The sequence below is a fragment of the Pongo abelii genome, chromosome 15 (assembly GCF_028885655.2).
Source record: "Pongo abelii isolate AG06213 chromosome 15, NHGRI_mPonAbe1-v2.0_pri, whole genome shotgun sequence".
Lineage (NCBI taxonomy): Eukaryota > Metazoa > Chordata > Mammalia > Primates > Hominidae > Pongo > Pongo abelii.
Genome location: NC_072000.2, coordinates 73,729,149 through 73,749,870, shown reverse-complemented (window position 1 = coordinate 73,749,870; position 20,722 = coordinate 73,729,149). Strand labels below are relative to the sequence as shown.

The window sequence follows — 20,722 nt, the reverse complement described above, 5'->3', positions numbered from 1 at the left end:
TATTTTATTTTATTTTTGAGATGGAGTCTTCCTCTGCCACCCAGGCTGGAGTACAGTGGTGCCATCTTGGCTCACTGCAACCTCCTCCTCCTGGGTTCAAGTGGTTCTCCTGCCTCAGCCTCCTGAGTAGCTAGGATTACAGGCATGCACCACCATGCCCAGGGTCTTGCTGTCACCCAGGCTGAAGTGCAGTGGTACAATCATAGCTCATTGTAACTCCTGGGTTCAAGTAATCCTCCTGCCTCAACCTCCTGAGTGGCGAAGACTATAGGCATATGCCACTATACCTGGTGAATTTTTTTCTTTTTTCTTTCTCTCTCTCTCTTTTTTTTTTTTTGGTAGAGATTGGGTCTTGCTGTGTTGCCCAGGCTTGCCAGAAACTCCTGGCCTGAAGCAATCCTCCTGCCTTGGCTTCCCAAAGTGCTGGGATTACAGGCATGCACCACTGTGCCCATACCACAAATATAAAAGAATAGAAATCATGTAATGTCTGCTCCTAAACCAAAGTGGAATTGTGCTAGAAATCAACAACAGAAAGTTAACTGGAAAATCCACAAAATACTTGAAGATTAAAAAACACATTTCTAAATAACACGTGTCAAAGAAGAAATATCAAGAGAAATCTAAAGATACTTTGAACTAAATGAAAATACTACTCATCAAAATTTGTGGAATGTAACAAAAACAGTGCTTTGAGAGAAATGCATAGCATCAAATTAATATATTAGAAAAGAAGAAATATCTAAAATCAATAATCTAAGCTTCCACATTAGGAAACTAGAAAAAAAAAGAGAAAATTAAATCAAAGGTAAGCAGAAAAAAAGAAATAAAACATAGAGCAGGAATCAATGAAACTGAAAACAGGAAATCAACAGAGAAAATCAATAAAATCAAAAGCCAGTTCTTTGAAAAGATAAATAAAATTCATAAGACTCTATCCAGGCTAAGTAAAAAGAAAGGAGACACAAATTATTAATATCAGAAACGAAAGAGGGAACATAACTACAGATACCACAGACATTAAAAGGATAATAAAGAACTATGATGAATAACTCTATGCCAATAAATTTGATAACTCAGATGAAATGGACCAACTCCTTGAAAGATACAATCTGTCAAAACTTACACAAGAAGAAACAGACAATTTGAATAAGCCTATATCTATTCAATAAATTGAATCAATAATTAATACCCTTCCAAAACAGAAAGCACCAGGCCCAGAGGGGCTCACTGATGAATTATACCAAACATTTAAGAAACCATACCAATTATCTACAATCTTTTTTTCTCAAGATAGAAGCCAAGGGAATATTTCCTAATCCATTCGATGAGGCTAGAATTACCTTCCCAAAACCTAATAGAGACATTATAAGAAAACTACAGACTGGCCAGGCACAGTGGGTCATACCTGTAATCCCAGCACTTTGGGAGGCCAAGGCAGGCAGATCACTTGAGGCCAGGAGTTTGAGACCAGCCTGACCAACATGGCAAAACCATGTCTCTAATAAAAAATACAAAAATTAGCCAGGTATGATGGTGCACACCTTTAATCCCAGCTACTTGGGAGACTAAGGCATGAGGATCCCTTGAACCTGGGAGGAGGAGGTTGCAGTGAGCTGAGATAGTGCCACTGCACTCCAGCCTGGGTGATAGAGCAAGACTCTGTCTCAAAAAAATAAAAAAAAAAGAAAAGGAGAAAAATAAAAATACAGACCAATATCTTTCATGAACACAGATGCAAAAATTTTCAACAAAATATTAACAAATCAAATCCAACAATGGCCTGGGTGAGGTGGCTCATGCCTGTAATCCCAGCACTTTGGGAGGCCGAGGCTGGTGGATTATCTGAGATCAGGAGTTTGAAACCAGCCTGACCAACATGATGAAACTCCATCTCTACTAAAAATACAAAATTAGCAGGGCATGGTGGCACATACCTGTAATCCCAGCTACTTGGGAGGCTGAGGCAGGAGAATCGCTTGAACCCAGGAGGCAGAGGTAACAGTGAGCCAAGATCGCACTACTGCAACTCTAGCCTGGACAACAAGACTGAAACTCTGTTTCAAAACAAACAAACAAACAAAACAAAGAAAACCAAATCCAAACGAATAATACATCACAACTAAGTGGAATTTATTCTCAAGTATGCAAGGCTGGTTCAATATTTGAAAATCAATTAATATAATCCTTCACATCAACAGGCTAAAGAAGAGAAAAAAAATCACATGGTAAAAGCATTTGACAAAATCCAACACCAATTGGTGATGAAAACTCTCAACAAACTAGTAATAGAGGGGAACTTCCTCAATGTGACAGAGAACATCTACAAAAACCTACAGCTAACATCATACTAAATGGTGAGAAACTAGAAGCTTGCCTGATAAGATCAGAAAGGAAGAAGATGAGGATGTCCTTCTCACCAGTGCTTCTCAACATTGCACTGGAAGTCCTAACTAATGCAATCAGACAAGAAAAGGAAATAGAAGGTATACAGATTACAAAGAAAGAAATAATACTGTCTCTGTTCACAGATGACATGATTGTCTATATAGAAAATCTGGAAGAATTGACCAAAAAAATTCCTGGAACTAATAAGCAATTGTAGCAAGATTGTAGGATACAAGATTAATGTACAAAGTCAATTATTTTCCTATATACTGGCAATAAAAAGGTGGAACTTGAGATTTTTTTTTCTTTTGAAGATAGGGTCTTGCTCTGTCACCCAGCTGGAGTGCAGTGGAAATTTGAAATTTAACAACACATTACCATTGACATTAGCACCCTCCAAAATGAAATACTTAGGTATAAATCTAAAAATAATGTACAAAATCTATACGTAGAAAACTACAAAACGTAATAAAAGATATCAAAGAACTAAAATGAAGGGATATTCCATGTTCATAAATAGGATGATTCAATATTTGCAAGATATCATTTCCCAACTTGATCTATATATTCAATACAATCTCAATTAAAATCCCAGCATGTTGTTTTGTGGAAACTGACAAATTGATTCTAAAGTTTACATGGAGAGGCAAAAGACCCATAATAGCCAACTCGATATTGAAGGAGAAAATTGGAAGACTGACACTACCCAACTTTAAGACTTACTATAAAGCTACAGCAATCAAGACATTGTGGTATTGATGAAAAAATAAACATATAAATAGAACAGAATAGAGAGCTCGGAAACATACTAACATAAATATAGTCAATTCAACTCTGACAATGGAGCAAAGGCAGTACAATAGTATTGCAAAAGATAGTCTTTTTTTTTTTTTTGAGGTGGAGTCTCACTCTGTATCCCATGCTGGGGTGCAGTGGTGTGATCTTGGCTCACTGCAACCTCTGCCTCCCGGGTTCAAGTGATTCTCCTGCCTCAGCCTCCTGAGTAGCTGGAATTACAGGCATGCACCACCACGCCTGGCTAATTTTTGTATTTTTAGTAGAGGCAGGGTTTCACCATGTTAGCTAGGCTGGTTTCGAACTCCTGACCTCAGGTGATCCACCCACCTCGACCTTCCAAAGTGCTGAGATTACAGGCATGAGCCACCGTGCCCGGCCTAAGATAGTCTTTTCAACATATGGTACTTGAACAACTGGACAGCCACATGCAAAAGAAAAAAAAAGAATCTATACACAGACCTTAAACACTTTTCACAAAAAATAAATCACAATGGATCATAGAGCTAAATGCAAAACACAAAAGTATAAAACTCCTAGAAGATAACATAGGAGACAACCTAGGTGATGTCTACAAAAAGATTTTTATCAAGGTGATGAAAATCTACAGTACTGACTTTTTTAGACATAACACAAAAGGCATGATCTTTGAAGGAAAAATTGATAAGATGGATTTCATTAAAATTAAAATTTTATGCCCTGTGAATGACATCAAGAGAATGAGAAAACAAGTCACAAACTAGGAAATAACATTCCCAGACACATCTAATAAAGGACTGTTATGCAAAATATACAAAGAACTCACAAAGCTCAACAATAAAAAAAATGGGCAAAAGACCCAGACATCTTAGCAAAGAAGATATAAAGATGGCAGGCCAGGCACAGTGGCTCACATCTGTAATCCCAGCATTCTGGGAGGCCATAGTGGGAGGATCACTTGTGTTCAGGAATTCAAGACCAGCCTGGGCAATAGAGCAAGACCCCATCTCCATAAAATGTTGGGAGCCGAAAAGGACAAAGGGATCGTGACCAACTCAGCATTCCACTGGAGGCTGTATGATCAAACAGTAAACTTTTTATCATGAATGTAGGATGTGAGCAAACTTACACCACGCCTGCCACCAAAAGGCTTGCTGAGGGCCATCACTCCCTGGAGCTGGGCTCCTTGAAGTTATCTGTTGAGAAATCTAGCACCTATTGCTCAAAGGATGCAGTCTCCCAAGCCTGCTGTGAACCAACAGTCAACTGACAATTACCTGATAATTACCCCCACTTTGCTATCTCTTTTGCCTAATAAATATGGAGGGCTGTGTAAAGCTCAGGGCACTTGTCCGCAAGGTGCCCCCGACCCCTTCTTCCAAATATACTCTTTTTCTCTTGTCTTTTGTTCCCGCGTTTGCCCCCCTTTGTTCAGTCCACCAGGGATTGTGGCAGGCAACAATAAAAAAATAAAAAATTAGCCGTGCATGGTGGTGCATGCCTGTAGTCCCAGCTACTTGGGAGGCTGAGGCAGGTGGATCACTTTAGCCTGGGAGACTGCAGTTAACTGTGATCACACCACTGCACTCAGCCTGGATGACAGTGTGGGACCCTGACTCAAAAATAATTTTTTTTTTTTTTTTTAAGATGGAGTCTTGCTCTGTCACCCAGGCTGGAGTGCTGTGGCACAATCTCGACTCACTGTAACCTCTGCCTCCCGGGTTCAAGCAATTCTCCTGCCTCAGCCTCCCGAGTAGCTGGGATTACAGGCGCACACCACCATGCCCGGCTAATTTTTGTATTTTCAGTAGAGACAGCGTTTCACCATGTTGGCCAGGCTGGTCTCAAACTCCTCACCTCATGATCCGCCTGCCTCAGCTTCCCAAAGTTCTGGGATTACAGGCATGAGCCACCACGCCTGGCCTAAAAAAATAAATAAAAATTTTAAAGATGGCAAATAAACATATAAAAGGATGTCCAACATCATATATGATTAGGTAATTGCAAATTAAAATAACAATGAGCTAACTCATGAAAATGGCCAAAATCAGCCAGGCACAGTGGCTGTGCCTGTAATCCCCGCACTTTAGGAGGCCAAGAGGGGAGATCACTTGATCTCAGGAGTTCAACATAAGGAGACCCCGTCTGTATAAAAATAATAATAAAAAAATTTAGCCAAGTGTGCTGGAGTGCGCCTGTAGTTCCCAGCTACTCAGGAGGCTGAGGCGAGAGGATCTCTTTTTTTTTTTTTTTAATTATTATTATTATACTTTAAGTTTTAGGGTACATGTGCACAATGTGCAGGTTAGTTACATATGTATACATGTGCCATGCTGGTGTGCTGCACCCATTAACTCGTCATTTAGCATTAGGTATATCTCCTAATGCGATCCTCCCCTCTCCCTCCACCCCACAACAGTCCCCAGAGTGTGATGTTCCCCTTCCTGTGTCCATGTGTTCTCATTGTTCAATTCCCATCTATGAGTGAGAACATGCGGTGTTTGGTTTTTTGTCCTTGCGATAGTTTGCTGAGAATGATGATTTCCAATTTCATCCATGTCCCTACAAAGGACATGAACTCATCTCTTAAACCCAGGAAGTCAAGGCTGCAGTGAGCTGCACTCACTGCACTCCAGTCTGGGTAACAGAGCAAGACTCTGTCTCAAAAACTAAAAATTGAAATAAAAAATAAAATAGCCAAAATTCAAATCCCTGACAACACCAAATGCTGGCAAGGATGTGGAGCAACAGGAACTCTCATTCATTGCTACTGCAAATACAAAATGGTACAGCTACTTTGGAAGACAGTTTGGCAACTTCTTACAAAACTGAACATATTTTCACCATGCAATCCAACAATCACACTCCTTATTACTTTTCCAAATAAACTGAAAATTTATGTCCACACAAAAACATGCACATGGATGTTTATAGCAATTTTATTCATAATTGTCAAAACTTGGAGGCAACCAAGATGTCCTTAAGTAGGGAGATGGATAAACAAACTGTAAGACATGCGGATAATGTAATATCATTCAGCACTAAAAAGAAATGAGCTATCAAGCCATAAAAAGACACGGAGGAAACCTGAATGCACATTACTAAGTGAAAGAAGCCAATCTAAAAAAGCTACATACCATATGACTCCAATTATATGACATTCTGGAAAAGGCAAAACTATGGACACAGTAAAAAGATCAGCAGTGGCTGGGTGCGGTGGCTCATGCCTGTAATCCCGCACTTTGGGAGGCCGAGGCAGGGGGATCACGAGGTCAGGAGTTTGAGACCATCCTGGCTAACACGGTGAAGCCCTGTTTCTTCTAAAAATACAAAAAATTAGCCAGGCATGGTGGCACACGCCTGTAGTTCCAGCTACTCGGGAGGCAGAGGCAGGAGAATCACTTGAATCCAGGAGGCAGAGGTTGCAGTGAGCCGTGATCGCGCCACTGCACTCCCGCATGGGCAACAGGGCAAGACTCTGTCTTAAAAAAAAACTGCAGTTGCCAGGATTTTTAGGGCAGTGAAACGAGCATTTTTAGGGTAGTGAAACTATTGTGTATGATACTACAGTGGTGGATACATGTTGTTATATGTTTGCCAAAATCCATAGAATGTACAACACCAAGAGTGAACCCTAACGTATGCTATGAAATTTGGGTGACAGTGTGTCAATGCTGACTCATTGTAACAAATGTATCACTGTGGTGCTGGATATTGACAGTGGGGAACCCTGTCAGGGAACAAGTGTTATGTGGAAAATCTCTGTATTTGCCGCGTAGTTTTGCTGTGAATCTAAACTGCTCCAAAAAATAAAGTTTATTAAAGAAAGAGAAATTCTCACTTCCTTGCTCATTTCTTTTCCACTTTTCATTTCACCTGTATGTTTCTTAAAGGAAGCTAGTGTCCAAGTGTAGCCTGAGAGTGCTGATAAGAGTGGAAGTTACCACTTATAAACCTGGAGCAGCCAGAACTTTCTGTTCCTGAAGCCCAGCATGGCTTGAGTGTTTGTAGCAGCCCCATTATAGACTGAGTTGCCTGCTAAGCCCTGCCACAATTCAAACCTTTCTCTACTATATCGTGTGTTCTGCTGAATCTTGGGTCTGACTTAAGTTGCAGGAGTATAAAGGTGAGAAAAAGTCACTAGAAGGCACATTTCAGCTCAATGAAAGGAAGAGCTTTCAAATAACTGAGAAATCATGCAAAGGACACCTCTGGAGGTAGTGAGTCATTCTTCACAGAACCAGGAACAATGTCCACCAGAAAGGTTGACAAAGAGCTTCAGTTGTAGTGGCACATTTTTACCAACTCTAAGAGTCTGTACTCTGACTGCGAGCACTCCAGGTGGCAAGAACCTTGCCAGAAACCCTGCCCTACCCTGGGCATTTCGGATTTTTCCCCTGCACCTGCTCATATGCATGGCTGAGCTCTCACAGCTCAGTCAGAAGGGGAAAGGTAGGCAGGCTGCCCTCCTCCAGCGGTGAGAGGGATAAGGCCAGAGGAAGCCAAAGACCAGGAACCCAGGGAAGGGCATGGACTTCTGGCTCTGGGAAGATGAGTCAGGAGGGTTCCCCCTGCACGCTCTGCTCATTCCCCCAGAGTCCCAGGCCTTTTCTGCTGCATGGAGGATGTCGGGACTGTACATCACACAGTGCACAAGGGCCTTTCCAGTTCACAAATCCCTTCCCCGTGTTCTACTTCATTGAGCCTCGCAGCAACCCTAGAAGTAGGCGGCAGCCAGCATAACTCTAATCAGACATCCCAGATGGGGGGAAATTGAAGCTCAGAGAGGGCAACTGACCTGCCTAATATCACACAGTCAGTGATAGAGTTAAGACTCCAATCCAGGTCTCCTGGTTCCATATCTTCAGTCTTTCTTTAGGCCAGGCTGTCTCAAAGAGACCACAGCAATCAGCATGAGAACCTTCATCTTATCACTGGGCCATTACATCAATTGCCTCAGCGGCTCAAGGCACACCCAGACAATCTCTGACCTGAGTGCAGATGGGAAAAGTGCAGGAGACAGGCGGAACCATCCTATGCTTGAGAAAGTTAAGGAAGAAGAAACTTTGACCGAATGACTCAGTGGCAAAGACTAGAACCTGAGCTCTATTCCAGATCTAGAGCATGCAGCTGACAAAAAATGAGAACTGAGGCACAGTTCTCTCCCTGCCCAGAACAGCCTTCATGATGGGTACCAGCTGGGCCTGAGTCTCATTCACATTTTATACCAGAAAGCCAGGGAGTTCACAGCTGACAGGCCTCCCTCCTTCCTTCCTTGTGCTATGGCATTAAGGGAGGCCTGTGGGCAGTGGGTCTCCGCTGTCCTAATTTCCTGGCTAAAGACCTAGATAGAGTGTCTAAATTTTCCTCCTGCCAACTGCTGCCCCAGATTTAGCCTCTCTGATGGATAAGTCTGTCCCTCTCCCTGCCAGTGGCTGTGTCTGCCACTCCATCCCATCCCTTGGCACCTGTTTTTAATTTGCTGACAATACATAAGCCTCTCTTGAAATGTATACAATTGTATGCAGAAAATGCCAAAACCCTAACATAGGACCTAGAGGAGAGCCTGGAGACACAGAGGACCAACTCTGGGTGATGGAAGAAGACTCGTTGCCATTATGATGCCAATCCTCAAATCCATGCCATCCAAATGCAAATCCCCATTCTTTTTTTATTTTCTCTTTAATCAACAAAATGATTCTGAAGTCCAGCTGGGAGGATAAATGAGCAACAATAACCAATACAATTTTAGAAGAAGAAAAATGAGGGTGGATAGTCCTGTTGGATTAAAATCAAGAAGGAAAGTTGCAAAAAATCAATCCCATTCATTTACTAATTCATTCCACAAACATTTATCGAGAACTCATCTTGGGCCAGGAGCTGTGCCAGGCCCTGGGAATATTTGGGGTGCAAAGGGGACATGATGCTTTTTGATGATATGGCCTGTTTCAGAGCCCAGTGAGGGGTGGCTGGGAAAACTGAGGACTTCCTAAGAGTTAAGTCAGAGGGTCTGAGCCAAGGCTGATAGCCCCTGCTCTTTGACTTGCCTGGGAGAGGACAAGGACAAGTGACTAGGCAAAGAGAAGTGGACTAAATCAGGCCCTCCCTCTGCAGGCTGCTCTGGTCAAGCCACTCTGCCACTTCAGGCCTCAGACAGTTCACCTGCAGCATGGGCCTATATTAATAATACGATCATAATGCTAACAAACACAGATATTCGTTAAGCATGTACTATGTGCCAAACACTTTATATGTAACATCTCACTAAATCCTCACAACATCCCTAAGATGGATTCTATTATCATCTGCATTTTTCAGATAAGAAGATTTGGAGAAGTTAAATAACTTGCTTGAGGTCACAAAGCTAGAAATAGTGAAGGTCAAATACAAACACACGCAGCCTGGCTCCAGAATCCCCGGTACTAACCACTACCGCCCCCTGCCCTTCAGATGTGGTAATGACTCCTCAGAACAGGCAAGGCCCAGTGCTGCACTGAGATTTTTTTTTTTTTTTTTTTTTTTTTTTGAGACGGAGTCTCGTTCTGTGCCCAGGCTGAAATGCAATGGCACAATCTCAGCTCACTGCAACCTCCGCCTCCCGGGTTCAAGCGATTCTCCTGCCTCAGCTGCCCGAAAAGCTGGGACTATAAGCACGCACTTCCATGCCCGGCTTATTTTTGTACTTTTAGTAGAGACGGGGTTTCACCATGTTGGCCAGGCTGGTCTTGAATTCCCGACCTCAGGTGATCCGCCCGCCTTGGCCTCCCACAGTGCTGGGATTACAGGCATGAGCCACTGCGCCCAGCCTGCACTGAGATTCTAAATGAAGAAGAGGGCTTCGGTGGCTCCCCACCTTCAGACAAGGCAAGAGTCTCCTTTACCCTCTAGGCTGCCTCAAGCCAGTGCTTAGCCTGTTCTGGACTTTTGACATTCAGAGAATGAAGGAACTTCCGAGATCATCAAGCCCAATCACCCTCAGGTGCCAGATAGCCCTCTATGGATAACAGAGGGCATTATAGCTCCCATGAACATTATTGACAAGCAGCTCATTACCAACTGATGCAGCTGATGACATTTTGGATGGCTCTTTCTCTAGAAGGTCATCACCCACCCTTTTCACTTTACTTCCAGGGGTTGGTAAGGAGAAAGACACTTCTTAACAACAAGCCACAGCAAGTCCCAAGCAAGCAATGTGATCCCATTTGGCCTCCCCGCCCTGCCCCATCTGATCTTCTAGCAAGTCCTCTGTGCACCGAGCTCCCCTGCATCATTCCCTAATGCTAGAAACGTGAGCCATTACACCACGGCTGCTGAGGGCCCCTTGGTGTGCACCTACCTCTCTCTGCTCCCTCTGAAGGCAGAGTTCTTCGGTCTCTTCCATCAGTTTGTCTGCCAAAACAAGCACACACACACACATGCACACACAATCAGGAAAGTGCTCTGAGGTCTTGAGGGAGCTGGTGCCTAAGGTGGTCGCTGTCACCCCCAGCATCTCCCAAGGAAGGGGCCTGCAGCCCTGCCAGCCAGAGGGTGGGCCAGCTCCTGGTGATGGAAGCTGCCACCCTCCTTCCCCATCATCATCCTGCTTTTTCTCTTCCTAGGGTTATGAGGGGCCTCATTGTTGGAAGTTCAAAGGAGTCTCTGCATCCCCCCAGGCCTGCTGCACCTAGGCTAGTCCCACACTCACCTTCCACCTGCACTAACGTCTGGCTAGTAGGGAGGGCAGAACCTAGGAGGTTCTGAAGCAGGCATAGGGGAGCCAGTGCTGGGGCCCCAAGTGTCTAATCAGACAGAGGGGAGAGGGTCCTAGGCTGAAGGCAAACCCTCAGTCTCATCTTCTCTCCCAAACAGTGCATGTTTACCAACGAGTTAGGGGCCCAAGGCCTGGAACGCTGTGGCAAGGTTTAAAATGGCCTGGGGCAAGGGTACTGGGGACAAGCCAGGCCCTGGGGACCCAGGATAGGATAACAACATCAACTCCACTTATGGAGCCCTTACTGCATGTCTCGCTCAAGAACTTACAGACATTTTCTCATTTAACCCAATCCTCTAAAAGCTAGAGACTATTTTTAACTCGATTTTAAGGATGAGGAAATTGAGGCTTAGAGAGCTGAGCTGCCTAAAGATATACATAGCTGAGATGGGTGACAAGTGATGAAGCTGGATCCAGAGCCCAGGCTCTTAACCACCAGACGCTCCTGCCTTCAGTCATGCTGGCCAAAAGGATGCGTACTATACCAGGAAGCCCTCCAGGTGCCGAACTGGTCTGTCCCCTCATAGCCCCACCTGAGAGACCCTCATCCCTATTGGGTCCTTTACCAAGCCCCTGGCTATAGCCCCTGGTCCCCAAGTGCTGCTACCATTAGGGAACCACCCCTCCAGCCAACCTAAATACTCCTGCTTTTCCTTAGCCAACTGCAGCCCCTGGGCCTCCAGGCTTTTGATCATGGCTTCTCCCAGCTGGGCATTCTTCCAGGTCCTGGGGAGGGAGGGCAGATGGAACAGAGGAGAGAAGGGGAAGAAACAGAAAATCATTAAAACGGAAGGGTAGAGGGGAAAGAGAAGGCATACGTTTTGTACTCGCCCACCCTTTCTCCTCCAGAATCTCAGCTTGCATTCACTCTGGCACCCATGGCTCTGGGCATGTCACCAGCACTGATCAGTTACAGTAGCTGGAGGCTGGCCCAGGCTGCAAAGTGGGCCACTGGGGGCTGGGCCAACAGCACTTTTAGAGCAGGGAGGAGATTGCTTCCTGGGTGGCTTTTTTTACGTTACTGAATGTCCGCTACCCAGCGCAAGGCCTGCCACAGAGCACACAGTCGGTGTTGTTTTTTGAACTAAAAGCATGACCTAGCCTGACTAGGCAGGTGTCAGGACAGTGGTTTACATAAAAATGGACTGGGTTGGCTGGAGATTTCTGTGATCTTGACCCTAATTTACAAAGCACCAGCTCTAGTCCTTGCTAGAATTAATTATGGGCCTGGGGAGGTGAGATGGGTGTCAAGAGGCATCAAATACAACTCCCAAGAGTTGGAGACAAATAGTACCCACACCTGCCACCTGTGACCTAGACACTTTCCAAGCTCACTCAGGGGACCCCTCACAGATGCTCTAAAACCTGGCCTGTCTCCTCTCACCCACCCTAGCCATCTCCCACAGCCCTGGCCCTGTGCCCACCAGGATCCCAGCAGAGAGGCAGGGAGTTCAGGGGCAGCCCCGCCCACCCCGTCCTGGATCTGCAAGCTGCCCTCCTGGCTGTGAGCACTTACACCTTCCCAGACTCCTGTAGCATCTCCAGCCACTGGGTCTGCTCAAACTCCGACTCAGCAGCAAGCAAGATGTTCCCCTGCCAGGAAGAGGAGCCATGCGCATGCCTGAGAGGCAGCCACGCTGAGGGTGATGGAGGCCCAGCTCTGCCTTGTCACCCACCCCACATCCCTGGGTGCTGATGTCCCTCTCCCAGGCCAGGACATGGGGTGTTTGTTCTGAAGAGGCCTGAGAGGCTGGTCTGGTCCTGCGGAGCCCAGGCTGAGGGAAGAGCTTTACTCACATGGAAGTCCTGGTGGGAGATCTTCATGGCATAGGGCATGCTAGGCTCTTCCTTGGGCTCCACCAGGCAGCCCCCCAGAGGGATGACGCCCTGAGAAAGAACCAGAACAGGCAGCCCCCACCCCACCCAACTGGGGTCACTCAGGGGTTCTGGGGGCCCCTGGACAAAGCCAGGTCCTGCCAAGTGGCCCAGGATGGAAGCTAGACCCTGGAGCCATGGGACAGAGGCCAGAACTGACGTTCAGAGAGAAGAGGAAGGGCTGGGGCAGGGTCTGGGGCACAGGAGGGTGAGGGTCCAGCCCAGGACAGGGGCAGGGGGTCTTTTGCCCCAAGAGGATTTGCTCTCCAGACTCTCTGCTAGGCCAGAGCAAGAGCGCAGTCCCCTCCCCTCACAAGATGCAAGCCCTGATGCCCGCACTGGGCCCTCCCCTGCTGTGGCCCTGGGAGGGGCCGCCTCACCTTAGGATGTATATTGAAGTATTTATTGGTTTCAAAGCTCTTTTTTTCGCTCTCAGAGTAGTAAAGCAGAAAGCTCTCTTTGATGATGAAAAACCTACAGCGGGTGATGGGGAAGGAAGGGCAACCAGGAGAGAAGGGGTGAGGTTTTTTGGGACAACAAGAGCACCCTTGGGGGCCCTGGACTCACATGGGAGCCCACAGGGACACCAGCTCAGACATCCTTACCAACTCAAGCTCCACACCCTCACAAAGGCCTCAGCTGGCCAGTGACCTCCCCACAGGCAGCTGGGCCCCTGCGCAGGTGGCCAGCTGGAGCGGGAGCCCCACTACTGGCTTCCAGGTCTGGCTGCCTCTGTCCCCCTGAACCACCACCCTGGCTCGGCACAGGAGGACAGCTGTGGTTCTTCCCCTTGGACACCTTCAGCCCCTTGAGCTCTCACCTCCAGCCACTTAGGGTCTCCTCTAGGAGGAGAAGGAAGGCCAGAAGATGCAAGATGCTAAGATGGGTCTTTGGCAAGTAACATGAAAGCTGGCAATCTGCAGCCCCGAACACCCCAGTGTGACACTGGCATTCCCTTTGTCTCAGGCTGCTCCCCAGTCTCCTTCTTCCCTTTGTCTCACGCTGCTCCCCAGTCTCCTTCTGGGACTCAGGTGTAACTGAGGGCTCTGTGACTTTGGTGCTTTTTGACTGCTGGGGAGGCCAGACCTCGAGGTCAACATGTGGAGCATTTGGACCTGCCCCAGGGGCTCTCCCAGGACTCATGTTTGGAGCTATGATGAGCCACCAAGCACCCTCTAGGGGAAGGTCCGATTGGCACTCAAAGCCCGGAGACTCAGGGACACCCAGAGTGGCTGGCTCCTTCCTCTAGGGCCCCTGCTAATAAGTGCTGTTGTAGTGATGGGGTGTGAGCAGAATGTGGTGGTGATTCTGAAAGTTGGTGTGAGTGTGTGTGTGTGTGTGTGTGTGTGTGCATATATGAGAGTTTAAAGTTTACATGCAGGGAGAGTTGGAGCCAGCTCCGATGGGCTTATAAGAGCCCACAATGTCAATCTCTTCCCTGCCCTGCATTTGGTCACATGGTGTTGGTAGCTCGATAGTGGCTGTGACGAGAGTATTTGCACCATGCAAGTCAAATCCTACAGAATTGCCTCAGCTCCCTCCCCCAAAAGCCTAGTGTAAGCATTTGCCAGCACACCACTGGTCGAATGGACCCTCTTGTGAGGGGCTTGAAAACTTGCCGGTGAGGCTGGTTTCTGTGGCTCACACCTGTAATCAATCCCAGCACTTTGGGAGGCTGAGGCGGGCGGATCACTTGAGTTCAGGAGATCGAGACCAGCCTGGTCAACATGGTGAAACCCCATCTCTACTAAAAATACAGAAATTAGCTGGGTGTGGTGGCACACACCTGTAATCCCAGCTACTCAGGAGGCTGAGGCATGAGAATCAACTTGAACCCAGGATGCAGAGGTTGCAGTGAGCCAAGATCACGCCACTGCACTCCAGCCTGGGCAACACGAGTGAGACTCCATCTCAAAGAAGAGAAGAGAAGAGAAGAGAAGAGAAGAGAAGAGAAGAGAAGAGAAGAGAAGAGAAGAGAAGAGAAAAGAAAAGAGAAAGAAAAAGAAAGCTTGCTGGTGAGCATGACGAAATCAGTGAATCTCTGAAGGTCCTACCAGCCACGTGATCTTTCCTAAGGCCACAGCTGCTATGGTGAGGCAGGCCTGGGACTACTGGCAGCTGCCACCTGAGGGAAGTGAAGCTCAGCTCTGTGCTGTGGTGTGAGCCTCATGTCAACCCATTTTCTTTTCTTTTTTAAAAATAGAAGGCTGGGTGTGATGGCTCACACCTGTAATCCCAGCACTTTGGGAGGCCGAGGCAGGTGGATCACTTGAAGTCAGGAGTTTGAGACAAGCCTGGCGAAAATGGTAAAACTCTGTCTATACTAAAAATACAAAAATCAGCCGGGTGTGGTGGCTCAGACCTGTAATCCCAGCTACTCGGGAGGCTGTGGCAGGAGAATCGCTTGAACCCAGGAGGTTGCAGTGAGCAGAGATCACATCATTGCACTCCAACCTGGGTGACAGAGCAAGACTGTCTAAAATAAAATAAAATAAAATAAGACAAAATAAAATAGAAACAAGGTCTTGCTATGTTGCCCAGGCTGGCCTCGAACTCTTGGCCTCAAGTGACCCTCCTGCCTCGGCCTCTCAAAGTGCTGGGATTACAGGCTGAGCCACTGTACCCAGCCACATTTTCTTTACCTGAACCTTCCCTCTCTGACCGACCACATAACAAACACAGCCCTGTGGACCCTGCTCAGGTTTGATACCCTACTAATGCCAACTCTCTTCCTAGGCCTTTCTGCCCCCACTGCAGAAAGAGCACATGAATACCACCTGCTGCAGAACCTCAGTGAAATTCCAGGCCTGCCAGCACCTGACCTCTGCCCGCCTCTCAGTTTTCCTGCCATGTCTGCCCTTCAGCCTCTCTGTTCTCCAGGCAACTGCCGAGCTCACTGTCCCCTGCACGTGGACCCCTCCATGTGCGTGGTCCTGCACATGGAGATTGTGTGGCTTGGCCTGGAATGCCCTCTCTTGCTCTTCAGCCAGCAGGACCCTTCCCACCCTAGGTGACCCACCCAGCCCACACTGATGTCTGGGCTCCTTCTGCACTTGCTAGCAAAGCCTGCACTTGGCACTTAGGCCCACTGCCACATCCCATGTATGCATCTCGCCCCAGTGGGGCATCAGCCTCCTGGAGGGCAGATCCATCCTACTTCAGTCCCATGGGCCCAGGTGGGTGTCCCCTGGCTGTTCCAAGGGAATTTCATAGAGTAGTTAAGAGCATATAGGCTTTGGCATCAGAGAGACCTGACATTTTCCGGCTGGGGTTGGGGGTCCTTGGGCAAGTCAGCTCTCCTTTCTGAGCCTTAGTTTCTCTACCTACAGAATGGGGATAGTAACAACTACCTTATGCGGTTATTTTGAGGGTCAAATGAGATTGTGCTCATCACCCCACCAATCTGCGGAGGACTCAGGACAGGGCTGAGTGTTGCATTCCATGGTCTGAATACAGTCACTGCAGGAAGCAGCACACGACTGTCTCCAGGGCCGCTGCCTCCTCTCAATGGCTTTGGAAATACTACTGTGGACTCAATATGTCTCCTCAACGTTCATATGTTCAAGCCCTAACCCCACATGTGACTGTATTTGGAGATAAGGTCTTCAGGAGGTAATTAATGTTAAGGAAGGTCATAAAGGTAGGGCCCTAATCCAATAGGACTGTGGCCTTATAAGAAGAGCCCTCTTTCCTGGCTGGGTACAGTGGCTCATATCTATAATCACGACATTTTGGGAGGCTGAAGCAGGGGGATTACTTGAGCCCAGGAGTTCAAGACCAGCCTGGGCAACATAGCAAGGCCTTGTCTCTACATTAAAAAAAAAAAAAATAGCTGGGCATGGTGGTACATGCCTATAGTTCTAGCTACTCAGGAGGCTGAGTGAGAGGATCACTTGAGTCCAGGAGTTCAAAGCTGCAGTGAGCCGTGATCACACCACCACTGCACTCCAGGGTGGCTTCCAGCCTGGGTGACAGATCAAGACCCTGCTGCAAAAATAAATAAATGAAAGCTCTTTCACCTCTTTTTCCTCTTCCTCCACCATGTGGGGACATATTGAGAAGGTGGCCATCTGCAAGCCAGGAACAGCTGCCCTCATCAGAACCTGACCATGCTGGCAACTCGATCTCAAACTCTCAGCCTGCAGAACTGTGACCAAATACACTTCCAGGGTTTAAGCCACCCAGTCTATGGCATTTTGTTATAGTAGCCCAAGTTGACTGAAACAAATAAATACCTTTATGCCTTTCTGCCACTTCTGGAGCCCCTCCCACTTAAGGCAAAGCACTGTGCCAGGGCTGGGAAGTGGGTGGGCAGAAGATTATTAGACCCATGGCAAGGAGAGCACAGGGCTCTGGGGTCCACCAACCCCCATCCTTCAAGCTGCAGCCTCAGGCAAACTCCCAGCCTTACTAAGCCTCCCTTTCTTCCTCTATAAAATGGGGGTACAAATAACTGTCTCTTAGGGCTGTTATAAAGATTCCTCCATTGATTCAACAATTACTGAGTTGCCACTGTGTGCCAAGCACTGCTCTAGGTGTTGGAGATACAGTTGTGAACAAGACAGACAAAAATCCCTGTCTCCTTAGAGTTTACACTACTTGCATGTAGTGGGTGTCAGATGGTGAATAAATGAGACATAGAGATGTCATGTGCCAGATGCTGATACATGCTATGGAGGAAAATAAAGCAGGTTAGGGGGAATTGGGAGTGGGCGTGGGTCCATGTTAAAGAGGGTGGGCAGGGACAGCCAGTTAAGAAGGTCATCTTCGAGGAGAGGTAAGGTGTTTCCGGTAGAGGAGCTGCAGGTTCAAAGGCCCTGAGGTGGGAAGTGTGCCTAGCTCTCGAGGGAACTGCAAGGTTGCAGCAGTTGGGCCAAATTGCATAGGGCTCTATGGCTATGGTAATGACAATAATGATCAAGCTAACATTTATTTAGTACTTTCCACATACCGCACCTCATTCCAAGCAGTTACTGCTATTAATGCACTTAACACCACTCACAATGATGCTAAGAGAGAAATGCTCCCTGCATTTTACATGGTCAGAAATGAAGCAGAGAGGAGGCATGACTTGCTGAAGGTCACAGCACTAGTCGGTAGAAGCTGGCTTTTTCTCTGAGTAAGAGAGACAGCCACTGGAAGGTTTGAGCAGAAGTGACCTGGCTTACATTGCAAAAGGCTCATCCCTGCTGTGTTGAGGGCAGATTGTCAGGGTAAAGGCAGGGAGATTCATTAGGGGATGTTGCTACATATCGTTAGGGGGCAAGAGAGGATCCAGTGGATGGAGGCATGTAAAGTCCTCAGCACTTGCCTGGCACACAGAAAGTGTTCCCTAATGTCATATCCCTTCTTCTCCTCGTGCTTCTGAAGGAGAGCGTAGAGGGGCAGGGGAAGGAAGGTAGACGTTCAGGGTAGTCTTTGCTCTGTGAGGGCCAGAGTTCAGTAGGGATTGTGAAGGGCCCACACATCACACATGCCACACCCAGCCTGGCTGCAGCTGTCCACAGGCTGGCTTGGGTGGAGGTGGGGGTCAAGGGAGGGGCACTAGCATGGACCTGGAGGAGGAGGACGATGGCCTGTCAGGCAGGAATGAGTTCGGCCCAACGAAGGGCTCACCTGGCAAGCACATTTCTAGGACCCAAAGGTCTGGCCTTGCTTATAAACCTGTCTCAGTGACAGCCCTGCTATTTTAGCTGCCCCTTCTCAGCATCTTCTCAGCAGGCAGGGGCTCAGAACCCCAGCGCCCTGCACAGAGGAACACTTCCTCTTCCCACCCCTTATTCCAAAGTCCCCTTGTTCCCTGACACTCTCATTCTGACTGCAAGCCAGGGGCCATGTCTTCCTGGGCCCTGCGCAGTTGGTCTGGCTAGAGATGGCCCAAGGGCTAGAGATGGCTGCCCTTTCTGCAGCTGTTCTAAGGCATTGCCTCCTGTGCTAAGGGTTCCACATGTATTTGATCCACGTCACAGTCGTGGATGGTTGGTCATTTTATTCTTATTTCACAGATGAGGAACCTGAGGCTTAGAGGCGAAATAGTGTATGCAAAGCCACACTCCTAGGGCAGAGGTGGAGCTGGGATTGGAACCCATGGACAATAGTCCCTACACCTACTTCCCACACCCACTGCCTAAGGAGCTGCTCCATCCAGCTCCTGGCCAGGAAAGATGGGCCAGAGGCTGTAAGTTTCAAGGTTGGGGTAGCCAATGTTAGAGCTCTGCCACTGACTGGCAATGTGACTGGGGCAAATTACCTAATACATTTAGGCCTGAGGTCCCCACCGTGCAATTTGAGGATAATAATAATAATACTTATATCTCATAGGGCTGTCAGGATAATGTTCCCCTAAAGACTTAGAATATGGTGGTAAATATTTAATAAATGATTACTTTATGATTAAAATTATTATTTGTTATGATTGGGTTCAGACTCAGTAATAATAAGCTGCATTCTCCTCCGACCTCCTTTTCCATTTGTTCTCATAAGGCTGCTACTGGAGGGAGCTCTTGGCTCCAGCCCAGCTGGCCAGCTCCCTGTCCTCCCAACACATGGCTTATCCCTGCATATGCTGCTTCCCCCTGCCCCCCGTGTGAAGCCCATCCCTCCTTCCAGACCCAACATCAGTCCTGGGAGAAGCTTTGGTCATCAGCTGTGGCCTTTGTCTGTCCCCATGTGTTGGGGTGAAGCCCAGAGCGTTGGGTGAGGTAAGGGGCTTGTGTCAACTCTGGCTGTCTCTCTCTCCCATCGTAAAGAATAGTATTTCCATTTCCAGAGTACAGAGCATTCGCAAGATGCCAGGATACTCACCTTGCTAAGAGAGTGGCCAGGGAGAGCCTAGTTAAGAAGGTAATCTTTGAGGACAGGTAAGGTGTTTCTGGCAGAGGAGCTACAGGTGCAAAGGCCCTGATGCTAAGTGTTTTATTGACTTTATCTTATTTAAATTTCTCATAACAACTCTAAGAGAAGTTAAATAATATGCCCCAGATCACACAATTTGGAATGGCGGAGCTAGGATAGTTGTAAAGGGGCTTGTTTTTTCTATTTCACTAGTGAGGAAACTGAGGCACAGAGAGATTAAGCAACTAGCAAGTGGCAAATGCAGAACACAGTTATCTCTGCTGACAAAGCCCAAGTTCTCACCTGCTGTGCTCTGTAATGCCTGGTCCTCCTCATTACATGTGACTGGAATTGTTTCTCTTCCTAGAGCTTATCTCTACTATCTCTGCAGAGTGACTGCAAGCTGTTGGTCAGCTCAGGTCAGAGAGCATGAATGATTCCCCTGGTACATCCAGGTACTATGCTGGGCCCTGAAGCTTGATGGGTGTGGTGGCTCAGGCCTGTAATCCCAGTACTTTGAGGGGCCAAGGCAGAAGGATCATTTGAGCCCAAGAGTCCATACCAGCCTGGGCAACATAGGGAGACTGTCTCAACAAAAAATTAAAAAATTAGCTGGGTATGGTAGCTTGTGCCTGTGGTCCCAGCTACTTGGGAGGCTGAGGTAGGAGTATTACTTGAGACCAGGAGGTCAACGCTACAGTGAGCCGTGATCATGCCACTACCCTCCAGCCTGGGCCACAAAGCCAGACCCTGTCTCAAAAGACCCCAAAAAACAAAAACAAAACACCTAATGTTTATCAAACTCCTCCTTTGTGCTAGGTGCTAAACACTGTTCTAGTAACAGTATTGTGCTAACTCATTCAACTCCTCACATGAGGTAGGTGAGGAAACTGGGGCATAGAGAAATTAAATAATGTGCCGCAGATCACATAGCTGGGAATGGGGGAGCTAGGATAGTTGTAAAGCATCAAGAGGATACACCACAACATTGTAAAGCACCAGGGTAGGCTTTAACTTTGTAACATACCAGGGAAGTACTCTGCAACATCGTAGCATACCACAGTACACTGTAACTTTACGACACACCAGGAGAGTAGG

General features: G+C 47.3%; 1 protein-coding gene across 1 annotated transcript in view; it reads right to left on the bottom strand.

The window, feature by feature from the left end:
• The window catches only part of PLEKHD1 (pleckstrin homology and coiled-coil domain containing D1), a 44,575-nt gene that overhangs the window by 16,169 nt on the left and 7,684 nt on the right, over window positions 1-20,722 (bottom strand). The window contains exons 2-6 of the mRNA XM_002824888.4: window positions 13,171-13,264; window positions 12,713-12,802; window positions 12,432-12,508; window positions 11,550-11,641; window positions 10,499-10,551 (exon numbers count right to left, since the gene is read on the bottom strand). Coding sequence (XP_002824934.1) covers window positions 10,499-10,551; window positions 11,550-11,641; window positions 12,432-12,508; window positions 12,713-12,802; window positions 13,171-13,264 — 406 coding nt within the window. The remainder of the gene's footprint in view (window positions 1-10,498; window positions 10,552-11,549; window positions 11,642-12,431; window positions 12,509-12,712; window positions 12,803-13,170; window positions 13,265-20,722) is intronic.